The sequence below is a fragment of the Grammomys surdaster genome, unplaced genomic scaffold (genome assembly GCF_004785775.1).
Source record: "Grammomys surdaster isolate TR1022 unplaced genomic scaffold, NIH_TR_1.0 139, whole genome shotgun sequence".
Taxonomy (NCBI): domain Eukaryota; kingdom Metazoa; phylum Chordata; class Mammalia; order Rodentia; family Muridae; genus Grammomys; species Grammomys surdaster.
This window is the reverse complement of record NW_021604597.1, coordinates 15,887,887-15,913,155: the sequence shown is the minus strand read 5'-3', so window position 1 is coordinate 15,913,155 and position 25,269 is coordinate 15,887,887. Positions and strand designations below refer to the sequence as shown.

The 25,269-nt window shown below is 40.7% G+C and overlaps 2 protein-coding genes across 2 annotated transcripts in view; one reads left to right on the top strand and one right to left on the bottom strand.

Annotated features, from left to right (window-relative positions):
* Positions 1 to 11,325, top strand: part of Rarres1 (retinoic acid receptor responder 1) — a 40,174-nt gene extending 28,849 nt beyond the window's left edge. The window contains exons 4-6 of the mRNA XM_028763622.1: positions 4,517 to 4,653; positions 10,555 to 10,617; positions 10,697 to 11,325. Of these exons, the coding sequence (XP_028619455.1) occupies positions 4,517 to 4,653; positions 10,555 to 10,617; positions 10,697 to 10,846 (350 nt within the window). The 3' untranslated portion in view covers positions 10,847 to 11,325. The remainder of the gene's footprint in view (positions 1 to 4,516; positions 4,654 to 10,554; positions 10,618 to 10,696) is intronic.
* A 5,391-nt stretch (positions 11,326 to 16,716) lies between these two features.
* Gfm1 (G elongation factor mitochondrial 1) overlaps positions 16,717 to 25,269 on the bottom strand; it is a 46,514-nt gene continuing 37,961 nt past the window's right edge. The window contains exons 14-18 of the mRNA XM_028763498.1: positions 24,670 to 24,832; positions 23,057 to 23,201; positions 18,279 to 18,439; positions 17,246 to 17,299; positions 16,717 to 17,066 (exon numbers count right to left, since the gene is read on the bottom strand). Of these exons, the coding sequence (XP_028619331.1) occupies positions 16,935 to 17,066; positions 17,246 to 17,299; positions 18,279 to 18,439; positions 23,057 to 23,201; positions 24,670 to 24,832 (655 nt within the window). The 3' untranslated portion in view covers positions 16,717 to 16,934. The remainder of the gene's footprint in view (positions 17,067 to 17,245; positions 17,300 to 18,278; positions 18,440 to 23,056; positions 23,202 to 24,669; positions 24,833 to 25,269) is intronic.

The window sequence follows — 25,269 nt, the reverse complement described above, 5'->3', positions numbered from 1 at the left end:
CTTTCTTTCTTTCTTTCTTTCTTTCTTTCTTTCTTTCTTTCTTTCTTTCTTTCTTTCTATTGGATATTTCATTTACATTTCAGATGTTATCCCCTTTCTGCATTCCTTGCCCCCCACCCAGGAACCCCCTATCCCATCCCCCCTCCTCCTGCTTCTATGAGGATGTGCCCCCACCCACTCACTCCTACCTCCCCACCCTTGAATTCCCCAACACTGGGGCATCCAGCCTTCATGTTACCAAGGACCTCCTCTCCCACTGATGCCCAACAAGGCCATCCTCCCCTACATATACAGCTGGAGCCATGGGTCCCTTCCTATGTGCTCCCAGGCTGGTGGTTTAGACCCTGGAGCTCTGGTTGGTTGGTACTGTTGCTCTCCCCATGGGGCTGCAAACCCTTTCAGCTACTTCAGTCTTCTCTTTAACTCCTCCATTGGGAACTCCATGATCAGTCCAATGGTTAGCTGTGAGCATATGCCTCTGTATTTGTCAGGCTCTGGCAGACCTCTAAGGAGACAGCTATATCAGGCTCCTATCAGCATGCACAATACTTTTCAATAGAACCATTCATTTAGACCTTGTTCACTTACTAAGTCCTGTATAACATAGGGGCCATTCTACAGTCTACCTAGATTTGGCTACTATAAAATGTCAAAACAAAATCTTGGGGCTATATTTAGCTCAGTGGCAAAGAACATCTTTGTGCACATGCACGGGGAACAGAGTTTGGATTTGGTCACTCATGGAGGAAGCCGCATATTCCACCAACACCCTCTTCTGGCCCCCATGCATGGAGCAGGACACACACAGATACAAGCACAGATACACATGTGCCCACACACAAAAATACGTAAGTAATTCCGTCACCGAGGAGGTTCCTTCTCATCAACAAAATGCGAGTTCTGCTCTGACTGTACATTCAGCAGTGGTGCTGAGTGTTTGTACATACAAAATTTTCTACTCAGGATCAAAGGTTGATTTACTAGACAGATACAGCAAAGTCTGTGTGAAGGCTGAACAGGCCAGGGACATTGTGCTGAAAGTTCATGGATCTCTAAGGTGAGCTGTATATTAATGACCTTATGGTTTCTCATATTTCCTTCAAGAGCATAGTCCTGTGTCACTTCATGATTGCAGGATAAACCTTATTGAGATAGTTGCCCTAGATTCTTAGAAGGTACAAACTATCAGTAGGAGGTACAAAATACAATTATTTTGTTTAAAAGACATGAACTTTTGTTATAACGTTATGCTTTAACAAATCACACATTATATTCCTATTTTGAGCTTCTAATTTCTATTATTTGTTGAAAAACATACTTTTGTTCAGTATTTTTACGCCTTTAATCTACCTATTTTTTTTAATATACTCAGTAGCTGAAACCAAGTAACAGTGGATGTTTGTAATCAATTGAATTTATAATCATTTCTAGAAACAAAAAACCCAAAGGGTTGGTTTTAGATAGAATCCAGCTATGGAGCCAGGCCTGGGGTAAGCAGTTCAAGTCTTAGCAGTTTCCAGTCAGCGCTAATCCAGGGCATTGAACTTCGTACTGCAATTGATAAGCAGGATGATGTAATGCTGACGCCACACTGTTTTCCCTTCTGCTTTTATTAAGATGGCTTCACTTTCTCTGGTCCATTCACAAGCTTCTCACAGATGAACACACTCTATGAGCAGAAGAAAAGACCTGAGGAGCTACACAGTTCATCCTGCCCCATCTTGCCTTGAGCACTCGCCCTGTCACGTGTCCTCACTGCTGACAACATTTAGTAGGGATCTTTTTGTCTCCCAGGGTAACACATTTGGCTAGCACAGATCTAAAGTCACAGTAAGATAGAGTTAAGTGTTGGTGGGCGGCATGAAGAAAGTTTCAGTTACTGGAAAAGACAGGGCAAAGGTTGCCAGAGCCCTGAGAGAGTGAACCACAGCAGAGGTGTTCCTGTCACTGTACTGGCTTTGCAGTCCTGCAGAACACATCCTGGAACCCTAATGGTTCAACATCAAGGAGAAACTACAAATGCATTCTTACAATACTAGTAATTCTGCCAGACAGCAGAAGTCTGAAGTGTCTCTACAGTAACAGCCTCAAGCTCACAGCTGCCTGTTAACTAACATGTCCTGGCAGGATGAACTGGTTAGAGTCACCTTTGAGGAGTTGACAGTATGGCAGTGCACAATTCTGAGTGTGCCACCCTTGGATGTTAACGGAAGAGCATGATGAGACCAAGCACTTAAAGCAATCATGTAACAGTGGATGACGGCAGAAGAGGAAACCAAGGCTTTCAGCTTTACTCTCAGCAGGTTTCCTTCCAAAAGCACTTAAGTGCCAGGCCCCCATTCCTTCTAATGTCTTCATGCTTTCTTTGTAACAGCCATGTGCGAGCTTTCGCCTTTCTACAGCAGAGCATGCCTGCCTCTTACATTTGCTGCGAGACAAATTTCCTATCTGCTCTATTGAGCATGAAACTTTTGCTTCATCATATTCTAATTTTTACTTATTTTGAGTTCTGCAGGTGGTGAGGGAGTCGGGGGCAGAGGCTAGCTTTGTGGAGTCAGCTCTCTTCTTCCACCGTTGTGTGCAGTCAGAGGATTAAACTTTCTGGCTCGTACAGCAAGCTCTTTCCCAACCCCCACACCCAACCCACTCCTTCCACAACTTCACACCCCACCAACTCTTCTCTTCTCAAGCTTTCTCATCCAAGAATCTTTACATTTTTTTATTGTTATGGGAGTGAGTGTTTTGCCTGCATGCATGCATGTCTATACACTACACATGTACAACATCCATGGAGGCCAGATGGTACCAGATCCCTTAGTAGAGTTACACAAGGCTGTAAAGCTAGCATTTGGGTGCTGGGAATGGAATCTAGGTCCTTTGGAAGAACAGGCAGTCTCTTAACTGCTAAGCCATCTCTCCAGCCCAGGATCTTTTTCCTTATATCCTGGATTCTGGTTTCTCTAGCTTCTCCCATGGTTTTGACCACCAGTACTCTTCTCATCTCTGAAATCCTGCCTGAGACGGTGCTCTGGTGACCTTGTGCTTCACAGAGTCACTGTCCCTTTCCTTCCTCTCTGTTCACTCTTCAAAAGGAGACTGTCTTCACATTGCTCAGCATCAACCATTCCTGAGCCATCTTCTGTACTCTATGTAACTGAAACTACTCCATCATCCACTCCTGTAGTTTTGCTTAACCTCAAACTTCATACACCCAGTACCAAGCATCTACACTCCCTTCCCCCACAAGGGCCTTTTTAATTGCATTATTGTTGTTGGGTTTACTAGAAATTTTGGTCATTGCTGCCCCCATCTCTTAACATTTAATAATTTGCCACTTCCTATGAAGGGGGCCTCCAGAAAACATCTGGGACCCATTCTGCTGTCTTCAAACTCAGTCAGCCACTTTTTCTGTGGGACTACTCCAACAGGACCTCTCAGGTCATAGATTTCAGGCTCCTCCTGTCCGTCCTGAACAGACTTAATATGGACAGAGTCCATGTCCACTGGTTCTGCACACGAGGCCATTCATAGTATGATGCCATACATTTATTTATGCCCCTTCAAGACCAGCCCGAATATCCTCTTTAACTCACCCATCCCTCACTGCACCCCCACTTACAAGACCTGGATTCAAATCCCTTAAAAAAAACTCATCCCTTTGGAGCCTTTCCCCAAACTCTCCACCCCGAAGAAACTTCGCCCCTGCCTGTTTGTCCTTTACATCAGCTGGGCCTCTATGTCACCCAAGGGCACCAATGTCATCAAGGAATAATCTCTGATTGGTGTATCACACAGACAAGACAACTCTGTCTTACCAACCTATAGGATGTATGCTAACATTAACTTTACCTAAAGCATGTTTCCAATACGCTTGCCCTATTGTGGTTCTGCGCTGCTGGTGGGCCATAACAGAAGCTGTCTCCACCAACCTGTCCACAAAGGTGATCTGTGACATCATCCTAGCAATTAATCACCAAAGTTTGACTTTCTAAAAGTAATTAGTCATTGCATCCTTACCTCTTGAAGTCTGATATTGAGTGGGTTTTAAGTGTTTGCTGAATAAAAAAAAAAAAGGTTCAGAAACAAATGGTACAGGAAAAATCCATCTAATTTTTTTCATGTGTTCAAAAAGCAGCTGGAAAGCTGCCAATTCACTGGTTAGCTTTAGTTGAAGGACATGATGGCACCGACTTTCAGGAGGGGCCAGCATATAACAGGAAGATGGCCGTGGACTTCTTCACCAAGGTAATGTTGTCTCAACTAGTATGTGTCTAGATTAATGTTTAAAGCAGCTGTAGCATTGGTTTATATGTGCATAGTGCTACAATGGGTAAGTTTATACGTTGGGTAAGTTTATACTACTGGCATAGCAAACTGGAGAACATCATAAACACATGTCCCGATCAGGATACTGCAGTGAGGTGATCCAATACCACATCCCTGACGTCATTACTCGAGCCCCTCAGATTTTGTCTTAAAAACGTCTTAGTACAAGTGTGCTTCTGTCTTCTCTCAGACAGTCATGGACACATTGACCCCTCCCTGAGACCCCTGTGGGACTTGGCTTTCCTTGGCAGCTCATACGTGATGTGGGAGAAGACGACCCAGTTTCTGCACTACTACTTGGTCCAGCTCAGCAGTGTGAAGCAGCTGGTAAGAACCTGACATTAGCTGGGCCAGCCAAGCTGCAGCGCGCCCAGTGCTCTGTGGCTGAACCAGTGGAAATGGTGACCATCATGGCGAGAGCTGTAATTATATTTCATTCATTCAGCAAATATCTGAGTGACTGCAACGGCCCAGGTACTGTTTTAGGAATTGAGGAGGCAGCAGTGAACAAAACACATATGTTGACTTTAATAAGACCATTCTAGAAAAAAAGCTAAATTAAAAAGCTAATAAACCAATGAATATGTATCAAACGGTGATGGGGAGTGCTATGGCAAAAAAAAAAAAAAAAGAGAGAGAGAGAGAAGGAAATAAGGAAATACAGGGTCTTGAAAGGCAACTTACATAGTCAAATTAAGGCTAATGGAACCAGAGCTGCCACTGGAGCAGAAGCCAAAAGGCACAAAGAGCAAGAGAAGGGAATTTGAGACAGGAAACCTCGGCAGCAGGGCAGCTGATGGGTTGAAGGAGCGGCAAGGCTTGTGTGGCTCTACAGAGTGAGCAGGGAATCTGCAGGAAATGAGATGAAATGGCAGGAAATGGAGGGTGTCTGTCCTTGTAAGTCTGGCCGTGTCACTGGTCCAGGCTTGCCTTTATCCTATTAGCAGATGTGATTTCCCTAGGATCTTTCTGGCTCCATTCTGAGAACAGACTACCATGAAACAAGGGAGGAAGCAGGGAAGCTTAGTGGTGGCCTGGACTAGGGGACAGCAATGGAGGTCGTGGAGTATCTAGATTCAGGTGGACTGACAATCGTGGTTATAGGTTGTGTAAGAACATCAGAAAATGGTAAGAGATGAAGGATGAGTCTTAGGCTTGAACCTGGATGGAGAGTTTCTATTCATTGATTGGGAAAGACATCAAGAACAGTTTTAGAGGAAGCTGTCTTGATTTGTGGCAAGAAGACAATCTATATGGTTATCTAACCATAGAGGTTTGTGTTTAAGAGATGGATGGACATCTGTAATTGTCCCCACGTAGATGGTGTTTAAAACCACTGACGGGGAGAGATCACAAGTGGTGGTGTGCATAGAGTTACATAAGACTGAGTCTGGTACTCTTCCTACCTTAAGATATGGAAGCACAGAGTCCACCTGGAGGGAAAGCAGACACCAGCAGGCAGACACTAGTCACAGATGACACTAACACAGGTGGGAGCCAGTCTTAGTTCTCTGGTATCCATTATGTACTCTCAGAAGAGTCCTGAGCCAAGGGTGAGGATGGAAGGAATGTTGGGAACGTGAGGTGGACCCCACCAGTTAATGTGGGGATCTACACAAGGACTTGTTCTTAGCCAGGGGGAAGTAGGCAAACAGTTGCCTTTAACCAGAGTTGGGAATTTTCTCAGGTAAATGTGAATATAGGGAGAGAGGGTTTTTTCCAGAGCAAAAGCCAAACCAGTTGTAAGAAGTACTTACTAACAGGAAACATTTTCAGATTTACCCATGGATGGATCCTCAGGATTTTCTGAGGAACTTGCCAAGCATTTGGCATTTTTAATGCTAATAATAATTTTGTCTGCTTTCCAAAAACCATTGTAAAACAGGCATCAAACAGAACTTAAGATTTTTTTCTTCTTTACTGATCTTTTCAGAGAGTGCTTTTAAACAGCAGTTACCCTCTAACTGACTATTGCTGTGTAACAAGGCAGGGACTTCTGTTAAGTCTTCCTCATTCTCTCCCCATTAGGACAACAGAACTAAAACAGCTAAGACAGCTCAGGGACAGGAAGTGCATATGAGGCGGGGTGGCTATCACTTCCCCCCAAACTTGGGTGAGAATTATTACCTGAATTCTCAGAGTTAGACTTAGCTGCTAGTGCAATGGTATAAGGAAATACACACTTCTAAACTTACAGTCCTATATGAACAAGAACCTTCACACAACCACTATTATTTCCTTAGACCTGAAGAACAAATGGCATTTCCAATACCAGGGACTGTGCCAAGGACAGGGGAGTATATCAGCTAAGGAAAATGAGGGTAAGGGCCTTCACTGTACCCCCAGCCTTTGTTATGACTTGGTAAAAGGAAAACTACATGTTATTCTGATTCCAACCCACCAGTATCAAATCTTGTAACTAATCTTGTAACTTTAATCTTTTCAAAACCTATTTTTAATGATGGTTCTTAAACACTTTAACCTCCCTTGTAGCCCACCACCCATCAGAGGCAGTGAGAAAGGATACAGGGGGTGGGGTGGGGTGGGGGAAGTGGACCTGTTTAGAAAGGTTCTTTGTATCAACTGTGTGTCTGGGAATCAGCAGTTCAGTTCACAGGTCGGCACCAGTAGCTCAATCCACTTGGAAACATTTTACAGATACAGTAGCAGTCCAGGTCAGTAGAGTCCGGATAGTAAACACCAATCAGCAGTGCTATCACTACCTAGCAGAGACAGCCAGGCCTCAGCCTTGGCCCGAGCCAGCAGGAGGGACCCAGAGGGATGCCAGGAGAAGTTCTTGGCTGTGCCTTTCGCAGTGAAGATCAGCAAAGATGCACACTACCAGAAGTTTTTTAGTGCATTTCTCTCTGTAAAGTACTGACAAATGCAGCTCAACTACATAATGTAAGGCAGACCCATACATGTGTGCCATCAGCGAAGAGTCCTCCTCACAAGCCCTTTTATGTGCTTGTCTTAGCAGAACACCCTTTCACCTATGTCTGCTTCCTTTAACGAGTCTGCTTTTGTCTTTCACCTGTGTCCACTTTAACAAAACGTTCCTTCACATCTTTGCCCCAGCAAAACACCATCCAACCAACTTTCCAAAGAACCCTGAAGATTCCACTTCACATTTAAGTATCTAACCCTAACCCTAAGATTCTACCAGGTTGCTGCTCACTATTCGTCAGTTCCAGACTTTATTCCAGCTTATGATCTCCCTCCACTAGCCTAAGATACACAACAGAAATAACCTCACCAGCCATATCTATTCTGCTTCGAAGTCTCTTTTCAATCACATATATTCATAGTATAAGCCTACTTACTCTACTAAAACCACACTGATTTTATTAGGGCTTAGTCTCTCCCTTTAGGAGATAGAAGGGACATGGAAGGGGGTCCACAAAAATGAGATCAAAAAGGTTCCCTCATGGTTTCCAGGAAGATTAAAGTGCTAAGTTATAGAAATATAATAATATTAAAATAATAATAACAATAATAATAAATCAATATGGAATATAAGCACTTGGCAATGCGGTAATTTGAATAGAAGCCAAAGAGGTTATTTCTGAGTAATATTAAAAATGATAACTTCTTGGCAGGGCAGACTGGGAGGTAAACTGTTTACCTCTGCAGTTCTGTAACAAGCGGTGCTTTGGGCTTGGTTTCAAGGGCCCGTCCTACTGAAGGAAGGATGCACACAGGCAGTAGTGCAAGCCTTGCTTCAGTAGCTTTAGTTAGGACCATCGTAGTCATAGCAGACTAGCATTAACTTACACACTTAACATGGGTAATGCCTTTCTTTCTGTCATTGCTGAGGAATGAATCTACAGCTTCACCATGTGAGGCAGGCTCCCTGAATTGCATAGTCTAGGCACTGGTCTGTGGTTTAAGTAAAATGAATTATTAAGTAAAGTTGGAGCTCTATTATTTATATAAAGCCCAGTCTGATTTTACCTAAAAGTTGAAGACTACCATAATTTCATTCAAAAATGTTGCTTTTAAAGCCAGGCATGGTAGTTCTTGCCTTTAGTCTCATTATTTAGGAGGTAGAAGCAGGAAGGTTAGGAGTTCAAGGCTTGCCTCAGCTATAGCGTGCCAGGCCAGTGTGGGCTGTATAAGACTGTATCGCAAAGATACATGTTTAAAAAAATGTTCTTTTCAAAAGCAGAATTAGAAAGCACTGCCTTAAAAAATATCTATAAATAAAATCAGTTTTAAAGGTTTAAGAATAACCTGGGAAAGCCTGGCCTTGAGAAACAGTACAGGCAGCAGCCGCCTGTGACAGGGGCCCACTGATGGACAACTTGGAAAAGATCAGCTTTTCCTTCTGAAGAAAAGACAGTCATCAAATGAGCTCCAAGCAAGGCCAAGTACACACATCCAAGTGATACAGATAGTCAGCCCCTTGCATCTGTGGGCCTGGTTCAAGCCCGCCACAGTATTTGTTTATAAGCCTCACATATTCTCTGAGGTGCTTTATCTCTAGATGGCCCATGGACAGTGTAAAGGCTCTATCAATTGTTATTCTGTTCTATTTAGAAAACAGCAACAAAAAACATGCCTGCACATGCTCAGAATTTGTATTTTCTATTCTTGGTTGCAAAATCCACAGGCGCAGAAGGGTAACTGTAAAAGAAGGGCTGGTAACTTATTCTCTAATGAAAGACAGTTTTCCCTGGTGAGTTCTGATTGTGCGCCTTGTGCCTTAGTTGTTTGAACACCCCTGTGTATACTCTACTGCCAGGCCAGAGAGAAACCTACTCAATAATGCAAGAAAAGTCACCGTACAAGAGCAGCCTCTGATGCATCCGTCCCTCTTGCATCTTCCTCTTCAACTCTCTCCTCACCTAGTGCAGAAGGCTTCTGAAAATCTCCACCAATGAGAACCATTCCACCGGGTATCCATCCCACGTGCAATCACCAAAGGTAGATGCTGATGTGGAAGTCAGGAAGTGCATGCTGACAGGAGCCTGATATGGATGTCTCCTTAGAGGTCTGCCATAGTCTGACATATTCAGAAGTGGATGCTCACAGCTAACCATTGATCTGATCATGGGGTTCCCAATGGAGGAGGTAGAGAGAAGACTGAAGAAGCTGAAAGGGTTTGAGGCCCCATGAGGAGAGCAACAATACCAACCAACCAGAGCTCCCAGGGTCTAAATCACCAGCCTGGGAGCACTTAGGGAGGGATCCATGGCTCCAGCTGTATATGTAGGAGAGGATGGCCTTGTTGGGCATAGGTAAAAAGGGAAAGGAGATCCTTGGTCCCATGAAGGCTGGATGCCCAGTGGGGAGGAATTCGAGGGTGGAGAGGTGGGAGTGGGGGTGGGGGTAAGCAGGGGCACATCCTCATAGAAGCATGAGGGGGGGGATTCGATAGGGAGTTCTTGGGTGGGGAGGGAATGGGGTAAGGGGATTATGTCTGAAATGTAAATAAAATATCCAATAAAAAAATTAAAAAGAAAAAAAAAAAGGAGAACAGCAAAGGCAAAGCCCAGCATCGAGTCCTTTGCTGTCGTCACCCCTCTAGTAGTGTCATATCCTTTAGTAAGTTCATTAAAAACCCAGCAGAAGACTTGAAGCTATATTCTAAAGGCTGGAGGTATTTTAAAAGAACCCTATTTTTACTAGTAAAGAGAAAAGTACCCTTGATCTATAAAAATAATGCAAAAACGAACTAGGAAATTAACTACTAAAAGTTTATAGAAAACAAAAAAGCATGAGGGCAAATGCCAGCCAGCCAAAACATACCTAACGTATTGGTTTTACGAACATTATGGGAGGGCTTCATGCAACACATATGAAGGACATGGAGGCTGTAAAACAGAAGAATCACATGAGAACGTGTATTGACCGCTGGGCGCAGCATCTGACCTGTGGCAGGCACGGTAGAAAGCGTGCTTTTTTTCAGACTCTCAGAGTAGAGCAAACACATCAGAGGTACCTAGCACCAGCACCTAGATTGCCAGATTTTCCTAATCCTCACAGACTTCAGTCAAACCCATAAATACCAGAGAGAAAAAGCTTTAAGGACTTTCAACCAGACCTCTATGACAAAACCGAAACAGGACCTGTGACTTCTAGAACGTGGTCAGGAGCACTACCATGGTGTTACAGCCGAAGCGTTGGGGCACCACCCACAGGAGTCACATGACACAGCCTCAAAAATCATGAGCTTACAATACCTCAGGGTGTTAGATATACTAACTCTTGTTTTCTTTTCCCTAGAAAACGGATGATGACAGCATTGATTTTGACTTCACTGTTCTACTTCATGAATTCTCCACACAGGTAAGATGCAAAGTTGTGTATCGAATTGTTTTTAGTTTAAGTTTTTCAAGTTAATAATATTTAGACCTTTACTTCCTAGGAAATCATTCCCTGCCGTATTCACTTGGTCTGGTACCCTGGTAAACCCCTTAAAGTAAATTACCATTGTCAAGAGCTACAGAGCCCAGAAGAAGGGTCTGGAATTGTGGAAGGATCAGCTATGGCACCAAACGAGTTCAGTAATTTCTAAAAAGAAGAAACGATCTACTTCTATTATAATTTAAACAAAACGACTCCACTAGCCTGCGTCATCACTCCTGCATAAAGGCAAAGGTCCAGGCATCCCAGCAACCCAGGCAAGCTTGCCGTTAGAAGCAGATGCTCAGAGGCCTGCCTTGTTTTTCACCTGACCTGCCTTGGTGCTGAAATCCGTGAGCACCTACCTGCTTGGGCCTGACAGTCTCAGCATATCTACCAAACGGCAGGTGAATCGACGACTGCTTTGGGAAAAGGTTTTGTCACTGAGTTTGTATTTTTCATTACTCTGGACATAGTGTGGTTATTTTATGTTACTAAATTGTTCTTACTTATTATGTCAACTTTTTTTTCAGCGAAAGTAAATGGTAGGGAAATACTGCTAATCTCTGGCAAATACTCCCTTTTAGCATGATACCCACTTTCAAATAAATATTTATATTTCTAAATAATAAAATGTGTTTGTAAAATTTAGTATGCATAGAAATTTGGGCTAACCTGTAATTTAAATCAAATCCCAATGCTGATTCAAATCTAATAAATACCACACTGTCTCACATGATAAAAGCTGCAAACACACACTTAAACATTGATATAGCTCATAAGGTACCAGACACTTATTTTTATTCATCAGGACAACCGGGACGCAGTGTTGGTGTAAATGATCTATGAAAGCCAATACAATATGTAACAATCAAATTCAGTGACGTATCACCTCGGGGAGGGAGGAACCAACCAGGGAAGGTAGCCATCGCTTGCCTCTCACAATAATCAAAATTTAATAGAACACTTATGTCACTGTCTTAAACCCTTGAGCCAGGTTCCTGGGCCACTGACTGATAGGGAGGAATCAGCCTCAAAATAAAAAAAGCACACAGAAGCAGCCTTACGATGGATGAGGTCATGTCCCAGTCTGCCCACCTAGAGTTGAAAATACCAGAGGCTTGAACTGCAGTTAATACACCTGACCTAAACAGCCCAGTTTAGCAAATAGTCATAGACTGCTGCTTACGGTAATGCTCATGCGGCTGGCAGAGCTGTCTCCCGCTGTTACTGCCCCAAATTCCCAGGGTCTCATATAGTATATTCATTCCTAGGTGAGACCCAAATGGTCCACATGGTTTTCCAGAACGAACTCCGTTTTCTTATTGCTGTCAAGGCAACTACTAAAAATGGATCATAATACTTAGTATGCACTATTGGCTAATGGTTAAGTTTACTGTACAGATAAAGATTTTAGACAAGGGTGCTTAGCAAAATAACCAGAAGCAGATCTAATTGTGTGTTGTTTTTTTGTTTTTGTTTTTTGTCTATTTACTTCCCCAATATCCACTCCTTTCAACAAGTTCTAAATCCTCTGCATAATCCTTGAAGGCACACGGAAGCTCTCCCATCTGGATAATAGTGAAGACAAAGTACTTTTTAAACATACCCAAGAAGCAGTATGTAATGACTGCATTGAGCCAAAATCAAGCCAACAGATAGATTTTCTAACCAAAGTTCCCTAAACGACCTTTCAACATAGATCCTATGAGCACTATGTACATTATAACACGCTGCTGTCCTATGAACTCTAACTGTTCTGTTAACAGCTTCCTATAAGGTATTTCAGCTTTAGTGTTTTAACATATGGAATCTTAAATTCGGCAGCCGTCAGAAAGGACCAAATTGTAACATGCTGGAATTTTCCCATTGCAGAAGGTAGCCCTTTGCATTGCTGAAAAGATACATTATCCCAGTAAGGTATTTCTGACCTTCAGAAGACATTCTCCATTAGGCTTACAAGTAACCAAAACTTAGCCAAGTAAGCAAACAACATAACCTTTAAGTAGATCAATTTTGGAATACAGTATGAAGAGGAACTGTATGCAAAGCCCACAAAGTCAAAGCAGCTAAAACTCTCTCTGCACCATTGCCAGCACATTGTTCCTAACAGAACGCTGAGGTTGTGAGCTTGATTTCATTAACATTGATTTCACTGGCTAACAACAGAGCAAGTACTTCATTTGCATTGGCATAAAGTAAAAACTGAACTCCCCAAGCCCTCTTTGCATTAGGAGTGTAAATTCTGAGTCACTGAGCTAGCCACAGTTGCATTTAGCATCACACTCATTGAACGTCTCGGGAACTTTCAGAATTTCAAGATATATCAAAAGTAGTACCAGAATTTTATTCACAACTCCATCTTATTCTACTCAGTTTCAATTTTTCCTACTTGAATGACAATTTTTTTAGATAGTACACAAGGTGGTTTGAATGAGAATGGCCCCTACAGGCTCACAGATTTGAATGCCACCAGGGAGTGGCACTATTTGAAAGGATTAGGAGGTGTGGCCTTACAGGAAGAAGTATGTCACTGGGGATGGGCTTTGAGGTTTCAAAGGCCTGAGCCAGGCCCAGTGTCTCTTCCTGCTGTCTGCAGATCCAGATGAATAACTCTCACTTTTCTCTAGTACTTTGTCTGCCTGTGTGTTGCCATGCTCCCACCATGATAATGGATCCAACATCTGAAACTATAAGCCAGTCCCAATTAAATAAATGCCTTCTCATATAGGAGTTGCCATGGCTGTTCACAGAAACAGAACACTAAAACAGTTCATCTGAAGGTCAGTTTAAATGTCTATACTTGGACTTGAATGTTAGTCCTTTAAGACATCATGGTTTATTACACTGATTTTCTCAGTTTAGAAATTTCTGGACAGTTCTGTGACCTTCCCTAACTTTAAACAAGACTCAACCATAAATTGCTTACTACAGTAAAACACTGCAAAATTAGCTGAACATTTAAAATTCTGATTCAACAATGTATCTTTTCAGCAATGCAAAGAGCTACCTTCTGCAATGGGATAATTCCATCATGTCACAATTCACTCCTTTCTGGTGGCTGCACCAAATAAAAGATTCCATATGTTAAAATACTAAAATGCAAATATGTCTAATTTTCAAAACTGATTAAATGTTGACTCACAAGCTACACAATTAAGCAGGAAGAAATAGAATAAGAGAAAACTCAAATGTATTTCTTTAATGTCAGTTATCAGCTGAAGGGGCAATAGCCCAAAAGTGGTATCATACAAAATGATATTGATATCATACATTAGAATTGAAAAAAAAAAATTCCGTGTCTTGGGCCTATGTGCAGGTGACGCTGCAGAAGTCTTTAACATCAAATGCATGCTGGAATCAACTGGAAATGTTCCAGGGAGCCTGGATATCCAGAGATGGAACTGGGTCCTCACTAAAAGCTCCAGAGAATTTTTAAGTGAGTCAGGAGAGTGCGGCGACACAGTCGCTAGTAAGGCCTCTAGTGTGGCCTCTCCTTAGCACAAGCTAACACTTTCTTTAAATTAGTTAAAACTATCCGTCATAATAGTAGCTGAAGAATTCTCATTTATTAATATCACATTAATCTTTTCCATGCTATCGACTTGTTCGGTCTTTACCATGAGCCCATCAGTAATGAGCTAGCAACAGACGTGGGCTCTGTTACCGTACCTGTTCCTATGGGATCCTGTTCCATTCACACTCCCATGTGAGCCCATGTCATTGCCTATGAAATGTCACTAATGGATTAAATACCAGGATTCTTAGTATAACTTAACTTCTCTCTCCTGCCACCTCCCTCCCTCCCCCCTCTCTAAGGTCTCTCTGTATAGCCCTGGCTGGCCTGGAACTCACCATGTAGACCAGGTTGGCCTTGGCCTTGAACTCACAGAGATCTACCTGTCTCTACCTTCAGGATATTCAGCAAATTAAAAACATACACAATTTTACCCACTTTTCAGATTATTCTCCATACCCAGAGACTGCATTAAATTCTATGAGACTATTTTCTTACTGAGAATATACTCCTAGTACCTAAAGCCAACCACTCCTCAGGCTTGATGCTCTGGTATAGACACTCCTCAGGCTTGATGCTCTGGTATAGACACTCCTCAGGCTTGATGCTCTGGTATAGACACTCCTCAGGCTTGATGCTCTGGTATGGACACTCCTCAGGCTTGATGCTCTGGTATGGACACTCCTCAGGCTTGATGCTCTGGTATGGACACTCCTCAGGCTTGACGCTCTGGCATGGACACATTCACAAGGACATGAAGCTACTGAATAACTGGATTAATTGCCTTGTTCTTGTCTGATACAAGACTGCAACAACTCTGTACCCTGACACAGAGGTGGTTATAGATTTGGAGAAGCCACAAACTGAAGCCTCTTGCCTGCCATCTTTAGTATTTCATAGCCCAATAAAGACCCTGACAGTGCTCTAGAAAGAGCATAACGATTCTCTTTTAAACAGAAGGCCTCATTCGATACCCCACGAAATGTCAGGATGAACGTTTACTATCATAACCTCAAGAGAGCCACTTTTAAAATATCAATGTATGCCACAGAGACAATGGACAACTTATTTGAAAAGCAATTGAAAACTTAATGACTGCATGGCCTTCAAAGAACCTACTATCTCTGTATAGTTGCTCTTGTTACAATGACACAGCATTTACAGGGTTATAAGAATTAAATTAGATAATGCATCTAACTTAAAAGCAGGCCATCAAATTTTACCCTAAAATTATAAATCAAAAACTCTGTAAAAGGTGGTGCAAACCTATGACACAGCACACCAGAGGTGTCAGGAGGTGGCCAGAAGATCAGAAGTTCAAGGCTAGTCTTTGCCATATAAGAATCTGTCAAATACCCCACAGGAAATAAAAACAATTTAGTTTATCTCTATTATCTAGTTTTATGCAGTAAGTATAACAGACTAGGCTATGTATGTGGGATTAGAGATTCGGGGGTGAAAAAATTCTTAAAAGGATACAGAACAGCCTGAGAAAAGCCAACTTACTCTGGAAACAAAAGCTTAACATTCGTTCCTTCTTAATCTTAATGAATACAATATAGACTAAACCCTAAGAACTCAAATGGACCTACCATATATCACAATGATGAAGCAGCAACTCTACAAATTCTATTTTTATCAGAATCTATGAATACAACTAAAGAGGGCACATGAAATGCCTTGTTCTTGTCTGATACAAGACTGCAACAACTCTGTACCCTAACACAGAGGTGGTTATAGATTTGGAGAAGCCACAAACTGAAGCCACTTGCCTGCCATCTTTAGTATTTCACAGCCCAATAAAGACCCTGACAGTGCTCTAGAAAGAGCATAACGATTCTCTTTTAAACAGAAGGCCTCATTCGATACCCCACAAAATGTCAGCATGAACATTTACTATCATAACCTCAAGAGAGCCACTTTTAAAATATCAATGTATGCCACAGAGACAATGGACAACTTATTTGAAAAGCAAACCATTGAAAACTATTGACTCTTGAATAGAAATGGCAGAAGCTACATGGTTATTCTGTACTGTTTTTCCAACTTTTCTGAATGCTACATTATATGATAAAAAAAAAAATAGGGAGCTGGAGAGTTGTCTCAGTCAGTAAAACACTGGGCAGGCAAGCATGAGGACGTGAGTTCAATCCCCCAGGAGCCATGTGAAAACAGGTAGTCACCACAGACGTCTGTAATCCTAGCGCTAGGAAGCAGAGGCAGGAGGATCCCTGGGGCTTTCTGCTCAACAACACAGACGCCTCAGGCTTAGTGAGAGACATTACCTAAAACAACTAAATTCCAGGACAACTACGGAAGACAACCTCTGGCATGTCCATTCACACACAAAACCACAGATGTACATACATGTGCATGGTACTGCATGCCCACAATCCTACCACTTGGTGAGAGGCCAACCTGGGCTATACACATAACCCTTATGTCAAAAAAAAATGTGAAGTAAATTTATATATATTTTAAGCTGAAAATTATTCTCTTCTTCCCTTAAATAATATTAAGTATACTTCAGTAATAATATAATTTTATTTAAGGTCTCTTACTAAACAATAAAAATAGTCAATACAGTTTAAGTACATAGTTATCTTTGCGTACATATAGAAGCTCCTGAACATGAGACAGCAGGGGCTCCTAAATTTGTTTCTGCCATCTGAACTCACTCCACCAGGTTCCATCATCTGTAAGTCTGGTAGTCAAACAGTCAGTACATTCACAGCGAGGAGAGTCAGTTCTTGGCTTTTCCCTTTTTGACGGGAAGTTGACCTGTAGCTTCCAAATACTTATTGATGAGCTCTTCTTGTGTGGCTGGCAAACACGGCTGGTATCTGCAGTACTCCATTGTGTACTCTCCTTTCCCCTACGAGAGAGAGAGAGAGAGAGAGAGAGAGAGAGAGAGAGAGAGAGAGAGAGAGAGAGAGAGAGAGAGAGAGAGAGAGAGAGAGAGAGAGAGATATTGATTTGCTTGTGCAAGTCAGGATGTATTAACGTGCACAGTACTCTTCTGAAGAGCACTGAAGTGAAGTTTGACTTGCTTACCTCTGTGCAAGACCTAAGCTCAGTGGAATAACCAAACATATTATTTAGGGGAACCTAAAAACAAACATAAAAATATTTTAGCACCACTTGTTAAAAATGTTTGAGGAAAATACAGGGATATATCAATTTAATGCCTTACAATTAGCTTTCTATTGACAATTTTAAGTTTAAAAAAGGCAAAAGCCAGAGCAACTTCTGTCTTACCCCAGACTGGAATTTCTATTTCAAAATTATTTTGACAGGTATAATTATACCAAATCTTTCTATTCAGACTGTATACCACTGATGGTCTATGGTCTTCCCTTCTTATCCCCACACTACCTCCAGTTCACACATTCACATGTGTTTTTTCTGGGAAAATCTTAATGAGTTGTTCTTCTTTCTCTCTCTCTCTCTCTCTCTCTCTCTCTCTCTCTGTGTGTGTGTGTGTGTGTGTGTGTATGACACTGGGCCCAGAACCCAGAGGCTCCTGAAGGCCAAGTGCAGTGCATGGTTACACTGAGCTGCATCAAGCCCTCCTTTGTGTACTTACATGATACAATGACAGCATCTTTCTAGAGGCTATCTATAAAGTGACTGATACTTTCTCCTCTGTGAGATTTAAGTTAAGACAGGTACAGATCAGGGAATTAAATACTAGCCTTATAACACAATAAAGCAGCTATACAAATAAGGTTAAAATGGGAAAAAAAATAACTATATACCTATGAAACAACAAATTCACCAAAATATATATAGCCAAGATATAAATAATCCTATGTTTAGTTTTTGCACTTAAAAGTTGCACTCACAGAAAATTACACAAATTGCTACAAAGTAGAAGCTACAAACTCAAAAGCAAATGTTTCAGTTTGCTCCATAATTTCTAAAACCAAACCTAATTGATTACCTTCTGTGTCTAATTAAAGTAAGACATATCTGTGACCAAAGAGGGATAACCTGATGAAGCTGAGGCACCAGGCTACTGTGAGTTCCAGGCTAGCCTGAGCTACAGTGTGAAGGAATCCCAAGTGACTATCAACGATGTACTTACATCTGCATACAGTGTGAAATAGTCCTCAATTCCGTCTTGACCTATAATCACTCCATGGCGCCGGTTAATTCCTGCAAACACTGCTCCCTGAAATTCATTTGGGGCTATAACTTCCACAGACATAATAGGTTCAATAATACATAATGTGGCATTTGCCAAGGCTAGATTTAAAAAGAAAAAAAAAAGGTAAGTATATTAGTTATTAAAGTGAAATTCGCTCCAGCTGTACATAAGACAGGTGGCACTTTCCCAAAGGTACAAAACAATAAACTGAAAGTTCCCCTGGACTCATTTTTCTTTTTATGGTAATGGTAACAGTTATCTATGTAAAAATCCCAAAGAAATAACATTTCACTCTGATGTATTTCCATTAGCATGCTTTTGAAAAGTTCCTTAAATCTCATTAAACTACAGAGCACAGAAAACATCAATCATCAAGTCCAACACTATGTAAACTATAAGGCTATGTTAATTACTCTCTCTGGAATCATCACTTGTGAAACCAACATAAACCCATTCTTTCTTACTGGTCCTCAGCCCTCACGCATGCGCACGCGCACACACACAAACACACCACTCAATAACTCATCACAGGGCAGGCAAGGTGCTTAGAAGAATCAAGTCACTTCTATGAAGTCTTTCTTTTTCTAGGCTGACCAATTCCACTGCCTGACTGAGACTTGGGCTTTCAGTTTCCATCTCTAACAAGTTGTTTGATTTTTGTGAAAACAGTCTATCCAGGTTTTAAGTTTCTTCACCAATAACTAAAACAATATCATAGATTAGATGTTAACATCCACTTTAACATAAAACTCGTGTGTTTTTTGGTTTCATCTAATACACAACTACCACACTTTTTAGTTACAAATACTAATATTTACAGAAAAAGTAAAATAAAACTTCAAATATTTACACTTCAAATATTTACAAAAATTTAGTAGCAGGGCTAGAACAGAATATTTAGCCTCAAACTGGCTGCACTGTCCCCAAATAAAAGGTTTTAAACAAAACATAAGAAAGACAACTCAGAAGCTATTTTGTTCTGAAATAACCATAGTTTTCCCAGAGGCATCAGTTTGTTCATAAGAAATTAATTAGCAGACATTCCTGTATATTCATATAAGCACTCCTAAAGACACTACAGACTTGAGTGCAGTCACTGTTGGAGTAACAATGTAATCCCAACCCTCAGTACCAGGAGGGGATTGTCACCAGGACCTCAACTGGGTACCAAACTCCAGAGATGTTCAAGTGTCTATGCCATTTATGCAATGTCTCAGTATTTGAATACAGCACTCTTAAAATTACTTCTAGATTCTAATAACTAATTCACAGTAAATCTATGTAACAGAAACACTGGTGAGTCTCTATTTCAATCCACTAGTAAAAACAGAAGTATCAGAGGGTCAGGTGCTAAGTGGCTGAATGAGGAGGTCGTCTAAGGGCTAAAACTAGTCTAGGTTTAACCTTAAGCTCTACCAAACTAGTACGTCAGCCTGAGTTATGAAACTAATTGCTCCGAATCTCAATTCTCTCAGCTCTAAGGTCACACTGTGAAGATAAGCTCACTCGCTGTGGTGGTTTGAACAGGTATGGCTCCCATGTTTGAATGCTTGGCTCATAGGGAATGGCACTATTAGGAGGTGTGGCCTTGTTGGAGTAAGTATGATCTTGTTAAGGGAAGTGTGTCACTGTTGGGACAGGCTTTGAGGTCTCCCATGCTCCAGCTCCACCCGGTGTGGAATCCCGTCTCCTTACTGCCTACAAATAAAGGTACAGAAATCTCGGATCCTCTAGCATCATGTCTGCACACTGCCATGCTTCCTGCCATGATGATAATGGACTAAGCCTCTGAAACTGTAAGCCGGCCTCAAGTAAACGTTGTCTTTGTAAGAGTTGCCATGGGCATTAAGTCTCTTCACAGTGCTGAAACTCTCAAGACACTCATGTACTCAACATACACAGCACACACAAGGAATCAATAAATTTTATGAGCAACAACTGAAGCAAGTATGTTGGGAAATAAGTGGCATGGTACAACTCTAGATCAAAGGCAACATAGCAGGAAGGACTGCACTCACGGTGCCTAAAAGTATGCACGGTACATTTCCAAGTAATAGTCCTAGGCAGTCTGGGGAAGTTCAAGTGATGGGCCTATTTGTACACAGTAAGGAGAAAAGAAAGCCCCAAATCTGGCATGGAATGGCAAGATTTTGAGAATAGACTGCTGGGTTAGAGAGGCAAAGACATGGTTCTGACTCTGTCTAGAATGGTTGTAAGCCCAGTGCTTGGGAAAATAAGCATGGTGTTCTCTCTGGAGGTGATAGCAACACTCACAGCCAGAGTCACACCAGACCAAGCACATTTCACATTTCAGTTTTAAGTTACATCACTGATTGATCTTTGAGGCAAGTTCAAATTTTGGTTTAAATTATCATACATAAAAATCTAAACTATCTCCTAATTTTGATACTATGTCACATATTTTAGTATATTTTACTTTATATAATAATAGACACAACAATTTAAGTATAAGCCACTCTAATAGCAAGCTCAGTTAGCAAGCAACAGTCTTATCCAGAAACCCTCAGATGGCACGCAGTGATACACACACCCCCCAGTTCTTTACTGTTTGGCAAGAATTTCTTATACTTGATTTTATGTAATTATATTAATTATTATTACTTTGTTTTGTTTTGCTTTTTTGAGACAGAATATCTCTGTGTAGCCCTGGCACTCCCACTTGCTTTGTAGACCACCAGGCTGGCCACGAACTCATACATCTGCCTATCTCTCATGGGATTAAAGGCATCCATTTTTTTTTTTAAATTAATTATTTATTTCATGTACGTGAGTACACTGTCACTGTCTTCAGACACACCAGAAGAGGGCATTGGATCCCATTACAGATGGTTGTGAGCCACCATGTGGTTGCTGGGAATTGAACTCAGGATCTCTGGAAGAGCAGTCAGTGCTCTTAACCACTGAGCCATCTCTCCAGCCCAAAGGCATCCACTTTTAACATTTTAAAATTTCCTCTTTTTTAGGACTTTGAAAATTAATCTTCATTTTTATTCCAAATAGTATGCCTTCTCTTTTTAAATACTTTTCTTTTTAAAATTACATTCTATTTTTGGCAAATATTTATATTTATTTATGAATAAAATGTAGTCCCAAATATTTTTGGAATTAATCATGAAGAAATAGTGAGATGAAGAACCCAAATTAGTTATTTCATGCTAATACCTGGCTTGTCTGTACAACCTGTTATCTTAGCTGTAACCCAGACTTCCCTCTGCACATCCACTGCGCAGCTACAAATATCTCACTGGTATATGTGTATATTAGGGCCAAATACATCTATATTTATTTATATTTAAATATAGGAAAAGTAAGAAAGAATGAAATCATGTCAATTGACAACCAGATAATCTTAGCTTTATCTAACCTCTACTTCCATGAAAGTTACAAACTTCTAGTCAAGAACCAGCATAAAACAATTGGTGCTGTTTAATTCAATTGCATTTCTAAAAAGTGATAAGCTATTTAATAATATTTTTAACTTAAGATGTATTAAAGTAAAGAACATTTCAAGGTCAAAAGATGGGTATTCTAATCTGAGCTATGTTCAATAACATCCCCATCATTTCCTCTTTCCTCAGACTGATCAAACTCCTGCATCATGACTACAGAACCTATTTAATACACAGTTGGTATGAAGAAAATGCAGGTCATTCTTTCTTTTTACAACAGAAAACTAGATTTTAATTACTAAGCTTAATAAAATAAGGAGTTAACAAGCTAGTGTAGAAAACAGCAGCCCTCCCAGCCACTGCCTAACAGTAACCAGAGATGCAAACTACGACTAAAATAAGTTCAAAAACCTCACATTTCACACAGAATCAACAGAATTCTGATTTGCAGAATGCTTACAAAATAATGACCAAGAAGTTAATTCTCCCTGTCTATTTAACCCTTTGGTGAAAATATTTCTGAGCTGTTATGTGAATCAACTGCCTTATGTGAAGACACTTTTATATATTACTAAGGAACTGACAAACACTAGATATGGATAAGGAGGGAAAGAAAATAAATTTTCTGACTTTAGGGTAGCTGTGAGGCTCTTTTGCTGGATAATTCTCATGTCAAATTGCTCTGCTGCCATTTGTTTCCCCTGATTTAAAAGAAAAAAATCAGATATGCCTGCCCATAACATCTCGAAGTTCTAGTTCACAGTTTTAATAAATGTATGGTGTGTCAGCAAATGTAAGGTTGACAGACTTAGCCGTTTAGCAGGAAGTCTATATTATGGATAAAGTTTACTGAAGTCTTTCAAATCACTTTTCCATTCTCATAATAATGCCTAACAGTTTATAATGTGATATTTGAAAAAATTACTTACAAATGTATGAGCTCCTTGACATTTAAATAAATCAGTTAAAATACCACGACTAATTTATCTTTAAAATACTTCTTAAAGTTCTGAGCATTTGTCTTCTCTATTGAAACTAGAACTTTATATTATATATGAACTTACAACACATTAAAAATAAATACCCAGATAATTTAGAACAGGGCAGATAATTTAGAACTCTTTCTTGATTTTTGCAAGAGAACACAGCCATCTCCTCTCACTCTCAAATACTCTGTAAGTATTCATCCTTAGCTCCCATACTCCCCCCAAGTTCTGATGGAGGGGAAGGCAAACAGTACTGCTTCTGAGACTATGATGCTCTCCCAAGGAAGACAGATATACAGTTCATTAGCACACTACATACCTTGTTTAAGAGCACCTTCTCCAGCTCGGATGAAGGAGATTTCATTAGAATCAACCATGTGGTGTGCTCCATCTTGCAGAACAAACCGTAGCCCAGAAAGCTTGTGACCAGAAAGAGGTCCTTTTTCACAGGCATCCAAAAACCCCTAACAAAGAGTGAATGTAACCACAATGAGATTTCACTTGCAGAGTATTGCCCAAAATGCCAAAAGAGGTTACTGCTCAGGAGTGTAATGTTCTTAGGATGCATGCTATCTTTCACCTCTCAAAATATTTCTGAGTAATGTGGCATTTACATGAGCACTTTTGTAGAGAAGTACAGGATCTCAAGGTGTGAGCTGGATGGACCATGAAGCTAAAAGCACTCATAATCATCCCATCATCTCGACTTCAGGACTGACTCAATGCTCACGCTCTCTGATAGAGACAGCAGCACCTTAAGTTCAGAGTGAGGAAATGGTCACTAACCGATGTGTAAGCACTGGCTGTGTCTCGAGTCCCTGTCACAGGTCCATTACTGCTCTGCCTTGCTGGCAGATCACATCATAAAAAACACATCATAAAAACATTGTTCTTCTTAATGACAATCAGAACTGTTGTTAGAATTAAAGGGAATTTCATTTTCCCAAATGCAACTCACCTTTTAAAAGACAGCTTCATTGAGGTATAACTCATATACAAAAAAAACTGCACAGATTTAAAGAGCACAGCTAACAAGTTTGCAATTCATTTTCAGTCACTTAAATACTTACAGAACTCCCCCAATTCAGTCACAGAGCTACGCACACAGTGGGTTACACTTCTGACATTTCAAAATTTTACATTATGTAAGATGAAAACTATGTAAATTCTTCTCTTGTGTGAATTTGAGTCGTCTGATGTTTACAAGTGTGTGAATGGCAAAGTATTATCTTAAAATAATAGTATACCAAATAAAAGATATTAATAAAAAATACTATACTCCTAAAAACAAAATTATAACCAGCTGTCCACAAAATAAACAATTTCTTAGTGTGTACAGCAGCCTTAAGCAAGTAATAGGGAAAGCACTGGCCCTTTATGTGTGCGCTGCTCTCTACACGGCCTTACCTTGCCTCGATATATTTGAAGGGTACAGGTAACTTAGTTTTCTCCCAATTTACAAATTTAAAAAGGAAGCAGACAGATCTCTGAATTTGAGGCCATTCGGAGATACATATAGCCTCCCTGTCTCAAAGAAACAAACTAGCTCTGAACACTCACGTATCAAGGAGTAGGTTCAGCAGCAGCAGAAATGTTGTGGGAGCCGAACCTAGTTGCTGGGACTCCTAACAATGAAGCATTCCTACAACAGCACACACGAACTTCCATAACCCCCTACAGACTACTATAAACGTAATGATTGATTCCAACCAGTGTGGTAGTACCAACTTACGAAGATAGAGTACACATATGATTAACAGAGCATGTGAACTGAGTTGGAGGGTCTAAGATGGAAAGCCTGACAGTTTCGTAAAGATGGTTAACTAAAAGGAACCATGGTAGACACAAACATGACAGAACACAAGTATAATTTAACACCAAATAAGCTGCTTTCAAACAGAGACAGTGCTGCAGAGCCTTGCTCAACATTACCTTTTCAACAGCCGGAACAAACTGCTTTGGAACATTGGCCCCAAATGTTTCATCGGAAAACTCCAGCTTAGTGTAGTCCTCCGGGGCCAGGGGCTCCAGCACCCCTACTACTTTTCCAAACTGGCCGGCACCACCCGACTGCCTTTTATGTGTAAAGTCAAACCTGCAAATAATTAGGAGAAAACAAACAGCATCAATAATTAGCAAAATGAAATACACTCCTACTGATTTACACAAAAATCCACATTTCATTGGGTGTTTTGTTTTGTCTTGTTATTTTACTTTTTCCTTTTTGACTGTGATGGGCACACTATGAAATTTTATTGTAGAAGCTACTTAGAAGAAATTCTTTTCTATTCTTACTCAGGGGTGAAAGTGAGACACACTGCCTAAGCAAATTGTTTCTTTCTTCTAATAGAAGGCTCAGTCTAAGGTTTCCAATAACCTACATTCCAAAGAGCTCAACCAGTTCTGGAACACTGCCCTGGCGTGTCACACTGTGTAGTAATCAAGGACTGTTTCTTAGAAATAAGAACTCTGATGGCCATAATTAATCATTTAGGCAGTTCCTACTTGATTTTAATATTTAACATTACTGAC